The sequence below is a fragment of the Rana temporaria genome, chromosome 11 (assembly GCF_905171775.1).
Source record: "Rana temporaria chromosome 11, aRanTem1.1, whole genome shotgun sequence".
Classification (NCBI taxonomy): Eukaryota; Metazoa; Chordata; class Amphibia; order Anura; family Ranidae; genus Rana; species Rana temporaria.
In genome coordinates, this window is record NC_053499.1 from 163,780,016 (window position 1) to 163,790,671 (window position 10,656).

A 10,656-nucleotide genomic window follows, 5' to 3' on the forward strand; every position below is an offset into this window, starting at 1 on the left:
GTAATAGAAGAATTTTAGGTATTTACACTAATTACCTGCAAAGCTCTGCTCTGTGTTAATGTTTTGCACACCCAGGAGCTGGAAGACATTTGGGGGAATTCCATGAAACTGCTGCGTCACTTTTCTGTTGTTAATCCCTCTTGTACCCCGTATGCTGCGGGTTACAATTTCTGTAATTATTTCCTCAGCTGTCTAATTCCTCTTTAGGTCGGCCTGCAAGGGCCAATGGAGTCTTTTCTCCTTACTGCCCCCTGTTGGTGAGTGTGACGGTATTGGTATGATATCCCCGTCAAAGATTCCCTTCTTCCATAAGAACATCACCCCAATATTCCACGAGGAGGGATATTCCTGAGATCGCCCATTAAGCCACACATTAGTCCAGGCTTACTGCTAGAACAAGACAGACTTTAATGTTATATCACACAGCTTATATGTCATTTCCAAAACTGTTACAATGACAAATCTCCGCCCCCCTCACACTGGGGCTTCCATACAGATGATTAGGCAGACACGACGGAGCCGAGTCTGAAAACACATTTTCTTTAGACAATGACATCAATGACGCTGAGCACTAGTTGTACTGAATACATCAACCAGACCGCTCGACCCCGCATATAGAGAGATAATTACCACACTGGAGCAATCAGAATAATTAACACAAGCCACTTAAACCCAGCTCTCCTTCACACAACACAATAGATCAATTAACCTTTAGAAATAGTGAGGGGACATTAGCACGTCAATAACCTGTTAGCCGAGGACAGAATTACACAGGGCAAGCAGGGAGAATTACACTGAGACATATAGGCAAATGCATCACATTGAGTCCTGGCTGGACATGGAATAATGGAAGGAGAATGAAGATCACACAATGATTGTATTTCCGATACATAATATTTATTATCATTTTCTCCTCAGCTGTATCCTGTGTATACTCTGACTATCAAAGTCGCGGACCAGGAGGGGGCCGGATATGAAACCAGCGCCAAAGCTGTGATCACCGTAACAGACGCCAATGACAACGCTCCCGTATTCGATCCCATTCAGGTGAGTGTGAATCCCACGTTCCGCCATTATGTAACGCTCCGTGTAACTCCGGCACAATGTTGTAGCGGCTGCTAAAGTGTTAGTTGTTTGTTGTGGCAACTATTCCTGGAAATCAGTATTCCTAGGGCGACCATACATGGATTGAGAGTTGGCTGGTTCAGCAGGAACCGTGTATGGGCAGAGATCCACGTATGGGCAGAGATCCGCATATGGGCAGAGATCTGTGTATTGGCAGAGATCTGTGTATTGGCAGAGATCCGAGTATGGGCAGAGATCCGCGTATGGGCATAGATCCGCGTATTGGCAGAGATCTGTGTATTGGCAGAGATCTGTGTATTGGCAGAGATCCGAGTATGGGCAGAGATCTGTGTATTGGCAGAGATCTGTGTATATGGACAGAGATCCGCGTATGGGCAGAGATCCGCGTATTGACAGAGATCTGTGTATTGGCAGAGATCTGTGTATTGGCAGAGATCTGTGTATTGGCAGAGATCCGAGTATGGGCATAGATCTGTGTATTGGCAGAGATCTGTGTATATGGGCAGAGATCCGTGTATGGGCAGAGATCTGTGTATTGGCAGAGATCTGTGTATATGGACAGAGATCTGCGTATGGGCATAGATCCGCGTATTGGCAGAGATCTGTGTATATGGGCAGAGATCTGTGTATTGGCAGAGATCTGTGTATTGGCAGAGATCTGTGTATATGGGCAGAGATCCGTGTATGGGCAGAGATCTGGGTATTGGCAGAGATCCGTGTATGGGCGGAGATCTGGGTATGGGCAGAGATCTGGGTATGGGCAGAGATCCGTGTATGGGCAGAGATCCGCGTATTGGCAGAGATCCGTGTATTGGCAGAGATCCGTGTATGGGCGGAGATCTGGGTATGGGCAGAGATCTGGGTATGGGCGGAGATCTGTGTATGGGCAGAGATCCCAGAGATCCATGTATGGGCAGAGATCCCAGAGATCCATGTATGGGCAGAGATCCCAGAGATCCATACACGGAGGGGGGTGATGAAAGTCCTTTCCTCCATGTTTCTTGTTAACTTGTTGGGTCACATGAGATGACTTCCCCCCGGGGTGGGTTCTTTGGGCTGCACCAGGTGGTAGTGTCCGTGTAGCACAGGGATAACCCCGCACCCAAAGGCTTGCTCACCAATGCCCGGGACCAGGAGAGGGTCATGTGAAGAATCAAACATTCAGAGATGAGCCCCTTGTGTGTAATGTTGTATAAAGCATCGCTTGTCCTACACACAGGTGTATGAGTGAGTGAATAACTTGTATAGCGCTACAAATGCGGACTGAATCGCCTCAATGCGCTTGGTATCCATTTCCTTCTATTTATCCTTCAGAATAGGGGGGTCCTGAGCAGGGGCGGACTGACAACTCATGTGGCCCCTGGGCAATAGAAGATTATGGGGCCCCTCTGGCTTACAGATGGCCACCACGCCAGGAGGTAGTGCAGAGGCGGGCAGCTAAAATCTTGGGATATTCACATTAAAAGCATGTCATTTTCGGACATATCGGGGACAGATCTAAAAAAAACACAGATTTTTACATACTGTCCCTGGTTTTACTAAGCCTGGCAACCCGGATGGGGCCCCCTAGTGGCATGGGGCCCTCGGGCAGTGCCCGAGTGACTCAATGGTCAGTCCGCCCCTGGTCCTGAGTTTTTTTCTGAAGGCTGGGTGATTCTCTTCCGTTCGGATATTAGTCGGTAACGCGTTCCACAGTCGAGGTCCTTGGACTGCAAATCTTCGTTCTCCTTTGGTCTTGTAGCGGGCCTTGGGGATTGGAAGTAGATTTTGGTTAGTTGTTCGGAGAACGCGATTGGGGGTGTGGCATTTTATTTTCTCACATAAATATTGGGGAGCGATTCCTTGTACACATTTGTGCGTCAGGCAGAGGGCCTTGAATGTGATCCGGTCCTTTTCGGGCAGCCAATGGAGGGACCTGAGGAAGGGAGAGATGGATTCCCATGTTTTTTTTCCTGTTACTAGACGTGCCGCCGTATTCTGGACGACTTGTAGACGAGCAATTTGGTATTTGGGGAGTCCGAGGTAAAGGGCGTTTGCGTAGTCGAGTCTGGAGTTGATTATTGTTCCCACCACGACTGTTATGTCCTCTTTTGGGATAAAGGGGAGGAGTCTGCGTAGTAGGTGCAGCAGATGGTGCGATCCGCTGACTACTGACCCAATCTGTGCGTCCATTGTCATGTCGGAGTCAAATGTGACTCCAAGACTTTTGACTTTGGTGCTGGGGGTGATGGTTTGTCCCAAAATGGACGGGGGCATCCAAGTCTCTTGTATGTGTTGCATGGGGAGGGACCCTAAGGTCAATCACAATATATCCAAACAAATGTGTTTCCTCCACCAGAAGTACAAACCGCTCACCGAACGTATGGACCTCTGAATGAACAGCAGGTCAATCGTGCTTTCCCTTACACAAGGGTAATTGGGAAGATATTGTCTTCACATAGGATCCCTCACTCGAAATCCTCAAACGATACATGGCCTCCAAAAATGCTCATGAATAGAATAGGATCATGTAAAAGGTATAAAGAAAACACATAGTGCTCTCCATTTGAAAAAAAGCAACACAAATTTATTATAAAAAATTACAAACATAGCACTATGTCCTACTGCACGGAATAGAAGCATACATAAATAAAGACCAGGTAGGTGGCTGTCCTGACATCACTACAAGCCCCCCGCACGCGTATCGTCCATGGTACAGGACCTCCTCAGCGGGTATAAATAGGCTCTGCCTGACCCAAGATGGCTGCTAGTCACATGGGGAGGCAGCATCCAATCGGAAAGCTTCCCCAGTGGCCCTGGAAACCATAGAGGAACCAGGCTCCTCTTGACTTCCTCTCCCACTGCTATGCCACTGCGGTTGAGCGCCACCTGCAGTGAAAAAAGTAGACTGCACCTGCCTATAAGCTTATCAGTCCTTAGATGTGGTGGCTGCATTAGTCCTAATTTTTAAGAGAACTATTAGCAAGAACAGAAAATTGCCATTAATCTCGCCAGAAATGCCCTGGTCCTTTCATGTGAGCTGAACAGAAAGCACCAACAATGTTATCTTCCTACTGCAAACTACCATTATGTTGTAGTTCTGACATGAGATCTCTTAATTCCAGTACTCAGCGAAGGTCCCTGAAAACGCTGTGGGGTATGAGGTTGCGCTCCTGACGGTCACAGATGACGACACCCCCTACACAGACGCCTGGACAGCCGTGTATAAGATTGTTAAAGGCAATGAAGGAAACCTATTTGGTATAACTACAACCCCAGATAACATGGGTCAGCTGACAACGGTGAAGGTAAGTTCAATGTGGTTGCCGTACTAAGAGTCGTCCTCATGTAGAGCTGGACTCCAGACATCAGCCAAATACCCCGATTACATCTGTACATGAGAGCTGCTTTATATTCCTCTCCATGGATTCCTGAGATATACACAGCACAGCCAGCCCAGAGACCCGACTGTTATTACATTTATATAATAGAACCAAGTCTTGTCCCTCCCCCAGCCTGTGATTGGACAGTAAGGGAGAAACGGCAGACTGATGAGCTTTAATGGGTATAGTTGGGGTTCCAGTTGTGTAAATTTCCATATGTATACCTGGGTATAGTTGGGCATAGTTCAGTAAAGTTGAACATAAATGGGTATAGCTGGGTATAGTTTGGTATAACTGGACATACAGTAGTTGAATATAGTTAACTATAGTTGGGTAGAGTTGGACATCATTTGGTAGAGTTAGACATAGTTGGGCATAGTTGGGTATAGTTGGGTATAGTTGGACATAGTTGGGTAGAGTTGGGCATATTTGAGTATAGTTGGGTAGAGTTGGACATAGTTGGGTAGAGTTGGACGTTGTTGGACATAGTTGGGTTGGGTATAGTTGGGTAGAGTTGGACATTGTTGAACATAGTTGAGTAGAGTTGGGTATAGTTGGGTTTGAGTTGGACATAGTTGGGTAGAGTTGGACATAGTTGGGTAGAGTTGGACGTTGTTGGACATAGTTGGGTATAGTTGGGTATAGTTGGGTAGAATTGGACATTGTTGGGTAGAGTTGGGTATAGTTGGACATAGTTGGGTAGAGTTGGACATAGTTGGGTAGAGTTGGACATAGTTGGGTAAAGTTGGACATTGTTGGGTAGAGTTGGACATTGTTGGGTAGAGTTGGACATTGTTGGGTAGAGTTGGACATTGTTGGGTAGAGTTGGACATAGTTGGGTAGAGATGGACTTTGTTGGACATAGTTGGGTATAGTTGGGTAGAGTTGGACATAGTTGGGTAGAGATGGACTTTGTTGGACATAGTTGGATATAGTTGGGTAGAGTTGGGTAGAGTTGGACATAGTTGGGTAGAGTTGGACATAGTTGGATATAGTTGGGTAGAGTTGGACATAGTTGGGTATAGTTGGGTAGAGTTGGACATAGTTGGGTAGAGTTGGGTAGAGTTGGACATAGTTGGGTAGAGTTGGGTAGAGTTGGACATAGTTGGGTAGAGTTGGGTAGAGTTGGACATAGTTGGGTAGAGTTGGGTAGAGTTGGACATAGTTGGGTAGAGTTGAACATAGTTGGGTAGAGTTGAACATAGTTGGGTAGAGTTGGACAGGAAGCAGAGCCTGCCTATGTAATGCCCAATAATAATAATAATCGATGCACGAGATCGATCGGCTATAAGGCTTTGAGGTTTAGCCGTCAATCAATCATTTCCTCCTGATTGCAGGGACTGGACTTTGAGACGAAGAAACAATACATCCTGTTGGTAGCGGCCACCAACAAAGCCGGATTTTCTGTACCGCTGGTAACTTCTACCGCCACCGTCATGGTGGATGTGGAGGATGTGAATGAGGCTCCGATCTTCGTACCACTAGTGAAGAATGTCACTGTCCGGGAGGATCTGCCGAGCGGCCAAGAGGTGGCGTCCTACACGGCTCAGGACCCCGACAAGGCGCAGATTCAAAAGATCACGTAAGTGGTGATTGTAAGATTTCCGTCACTAAAACCCGACAACCTTTTACATCTTCATCCATCATCCTTCATATTTCTACATCTTCATCCTTCACATTTCTACATCTTCCCATTATAAAGCGCCCCGCCATGCAGCTCTGCCTAAGGCCTCACCCAAAAGCTTGATACAGTCACAGCTGGTGACCTCGGTGGGCAGGTCTCTGCCAGCCCAGTAAAGACCAACGCCGGCCAAAATGGTTTATTTAGTTTTGAATAGAGAGGGAAAGGATTAGAACCTCTGTCAGGTGTTTATTGCTGTCTGTGTCTCGGTTAGGGGGAATATCCCCTCACTTCCTGTCAGGACAGGAAATTAGAAATCTCCTCAATGGGGCTCCAAAATCAAAAACCCCTGTAGCGCTCCCCCCATAGGACCTGCTGGATAGGACGGGTCCTCTGATCTTTGCCTCGACCTTCTCCAGATCCTCTGCCCCTCTGACACACCAGGCTGAGGGTGTAACACTCAGCCGTAACATCTTGTCAAAGAAATAGATTACAAACAGAATCTTTGGTTGGACTTTAAAAATGTATATATTTTTTTCAAATGACATTTATTTATTTTTTATTGCATTTTAGTGTAAATATGATATTTGAGGTCTTTTTGACCCCCAGATCTCGTATTTAAGAGTTCCTGTTTATATTTGTGTAATAGAAATAAAAGTGACACCATTTTTAGAAGAACAGGCAAACGGAGCACTGAATAGTAAAAAAACATAGATTTTTATTAGTGCACAAAAACAATATTAAAATATCTAAACGTCTACTTCACTGTGCATAACAATGGTAATAATACACCAATCAGTCCTTGTGCATAGACGCGTTTCGCTTTCCGCTTCCTCAGGATACACTGAAGGACAACTTAGGACTCGCCGCTGTATAAATGAAAATCACAAATGATATCTGTGATAATCATAGAACTATTGCCTCGTGGCCATACATATAAAATCCGGAGATATGAAGGCTTTTTCTATACATTTCCCCTCCTAATAATGTTCATATCCCAAGCATTCCTAGATTTCAGCGGTGAGGTGATATTCGGCTGTTCTTCTTTGGTACTCCGGTGCTCACAGGGTCGCCACCTTTTCTTCTGAACACTTTAGCGGCGCACAGCAATTTGTTTTATTTATAGTACAGGGGAACCTCAGATTGCGAGTAACGCGGTTAGCGAGCGTTTCACAACACAAGCGCTGTAGTTTGAAAAATCGTAACTCAGTTTGCGAGTGTTGTCTCACAAAATGAGCAGGATTCAGGCCAAAGCAGTGTGCAGTACCGTGTTTGGCCTGAGGTGGGGGGGCGCCGCTTGGAAAAGGTCGGAAAGACTCGGAAATACTCCATTCCTGAGCCTTTTCAAGGTTGAGCTGAGCCTTCCGGTGTGTTCCCGATGCTCTCTGGCACCCCCCCTCCTCTGGCCACATGCGGTATTGCTTGCCATAGAAGTCAATGCGGAACAAATTATTTTCGTTTCCATTGACTTCAATGGGGAAACTTGCTTTGATATGCAAATGCTTTGGATTACAAGCTTTCTCCTGAATGGATTATCCTCATAATCCGAGGTTCTGCTGTATAAACTTTACCTATATTTTGCTATTAAATAACATTTCTAACCATATGAAGTTAATATGGTTGGTGAGCTCACTCATTAGAGAGAAGGGGGGGGAGACTTCAGTCACAGACAGGGATGGATGGTGAGCTCACTCACCCCTTGGCAGTCAGCACCTCTCATCCAGATGTATCTGGAAACCATTGTCCTGTCTGAATAATGTGAACCCCGAGGGAGCCTGACCTCCTGCGTGTGTTCATATCTCGGGATAAGGCGAACAATGTTGGTGGATATAATAAGTATGGCCACGAGACAATAGTTATATGATTAGTAGAGATATCATTTGTGATTTTCATTTATACAGCGGCGAATTCTATGTTGTCCTTCTGTATCCTGAGGAAGTGAAAAGCGAAACGTCTGTTTTTCTCCTCTCTCTTCCATCAGCAGACAGCAGATGTTCACTCCTCAGGTCTTGTGGCACCAAGAGACTGAAGATTCCTTGGTAAAAATCCATCTCACCACTCCCCTCAGTGCCTCTTGGGAACTGTAGTGTAAAGAGTCTATTGGTCCCCGTTGTATGGCTGCCATCTCCAACTACAACTCCCATGGTTCCCAGCACCCTGCATAGAAGTCTATGGGCTGGCTTCTCTATGGCTCTCCCCCTGCTGGCTGGAGGGGATAGTGCAGCATAACATCAGAACACAGGACATCGTCTCCTTCTCCATGTTGTTGTAGCCCAGCACCTGGTTACACACACTTTTTGTAGAGTGAAGGATTGAAACTTCTTATGCCGCATACACACGAGCGGAATTTCCGCTGGAAAAAAGTTGGATGTTTTTTTCCGACGGAATTCCGCTCAAGCTTGTCTTGCATACACACGGTCACACAAAACTTCTCTGGACTTTCCACCGTCAAGAACACCGGTGACGTACAACACTACGACGAGCCGAGAAAATGAAGTTCAATGATCCCGAGCATGCGTCGAATTGTTTCTGAGCATGCATGTTTTTTTCCCGGCGGAACTCCATACAGATGAACGGATTTTCCGATAGGAATTTTTGCCGTCTGGAAAATTGAGAACCTGCTCTCTATCTAAGTCCCTCAGAAATTCCAACGGAAAAAATCAGATGGAGCGTACACACGGCCGGAATATCTGATGAAAATCTCCCATCTGACTTTTTCCAGCAGAAATTCCAACCGTGTGTAACAATATTTTTATTGTTGCCCTTCCTGTCCCGGTGACACCCGCACTCCCCTATTTTTGTACGAGTGGCACAGGAAGTGAAGAAATGTTTCCTCACTTTACCCAAAAGTTGCTGAATTTTGTGATGTTTTCCAGTTCCAGAATGTCCAATTGTTACATAGTTACATTGTTACATTGTTAGTCAGGTTGAAAAAAGACACAAGTCCATCCAGTCCAACCATAAAAATACATTGTAACATGAGAAGATTTAGTCCAATCATCCATCTTATATCTGATAAAGAGATGCGTGAAATGTGAACAACCCCGCCCCAAATACGGCACGTCAGACATTGGTCATGACAAACTTTTTACATGTTTTTCTGCAGCTATAGGATTGGTAATGACCCGGCCGGGTGGCTCAGCGTGAACCCGGACAATGGAATCATCACAGTAAACGGACAGTTAGATCGAGAGTCCGTGTTTGTGAAGAACAACATTTATAAAGCCATCGTCTTGGCTGTGGACAATGGTGAGTGTTCCTCAAGTTTCCGATGTCTCCGAGGACATCTGATGGTTTCTGGACGTTGGTTTTTATATCGGATTTTCCTGCATGTTATGTGGTTGCCAAGGGGAGTATTACCAAGGTGGTGGCACCAGGAGATGGTTTATAGTAAAATTCACCCTCTTCATTTGTCCCGGTGACCATTGTCAGGTGGAATTCCATGAAGTCGGCCATTGAAGGTCTTATCAGTTTGGTATTCTCAGCTCCACATCACCCCCGGGGGGTTTACACCGGAACTGAGAACAAGTCATGTTTTTATACATTTCATTCACTTTATCGAAGATTTAAATCACCAAATTACCAAAAGAACACCTTTGGGATGAATTAAGCCTCATACACACGATCAGTCCATCCGAGGAGAACGGTCTGAAGGATCGTTGTCTTAGGTTAACCGATGAAGCTGTCTGATGGTCCGTCACGCCTACACACCATAGGTTAAAAAACCGATCGTGTCAGAACGCGGTGACGTAAAACACACGACGTGCTGAAAAAAACGAAGTTCAATGCTTCCAAGCATGCGTCGACTTGATTCTGAGCATGCGCAGGTTTTGAACCGATGCTTTTGCGTACTAACCATCGGTTTTGACCTATCGGTCAGCGGTCCATCGGTTCGATTTTAAAGCAAGTTTTAAAACTTTGTACTGAAGGACAACAGACCGATGGGGCATACACACGGTAGGTTTGGAACGATGAAACTGAACTTCAGTCCGTTTTCATCAGTTTGGACTGATCGTGTGTACGCAGCCTTATAGTTGCAAAGGGCGGAGCCAACTCAATATTGAACCCTCTGGACTAAGACTGGGGGTCATTAAAGGTCATGTGTGTGTAAAGGGGGTGTCCCAATACTTTTGGTCATATAGTGTATATATAGAGGAGGGGGAGGGTGTATATATATATATATATATAATGGGGGAGGGGAGGTGTGTAAAGGCCGGTGTCCCAATACTTTTGGTCATATAGTGTATATATAGAGGAGGGGGAGGGTGCATATATATATATATAATGGGGGAGGGGAGGTGTGTAAAGGCCGGTGTCCCAATACTTTTGGTCATATAGTGTGTATATATAGAGGAAAGAACTTATCTTAGGATTCTCTCCTTACTTTGCCCCAATAGTTTCCTTAAAACAGAGCATGAAAAACACGCTTTAGCCCAGTTATCTAGAAATCATTATGTGTGATAAATACATTGAGCGGAATTGTCTGGAATCGATCTGTACATCCCATACATGTGCCAACCAGTCTCTGTTCTGCATGTCTAACATATTTCAGGCATTGGAGGCCAAAGGGGCAGCAGTAGTTTAGTC

The 10,656-nt window shown here is 45.6% G+C and overlaps 1 protein-coding gene across 1 annotated transcript in view; it reads left to right on the forward strand.

The window, feature by feature from the left end:
- Positions 1-10,656, forward strand: part of LOC120917998 (cadherin-1-like) — a 51,197-nt gene that overhangs the window by 31,310 nt on the left and 9,231 nt on the right. Inside the window, exons 8-11 of the mRNA XM_040329659.1 lie at positions 919-1,047; positions 4,191-4,373; positions 5,786-6,030; positions 9,176-9,318. Of these exons, the coding sequence (XP_040185593.1) occupies positions 919-1,047; positions 4,191-4,373; positions 5,786-6,030; positions 9,176-9,318 (700 nt within the window). The remainder of the gene's footprint in view (positions 1-918; positions 1,048-4,190; positions 4,374-5,785; positions 6,031-9,175; positions 9,319-10,656) is intronic.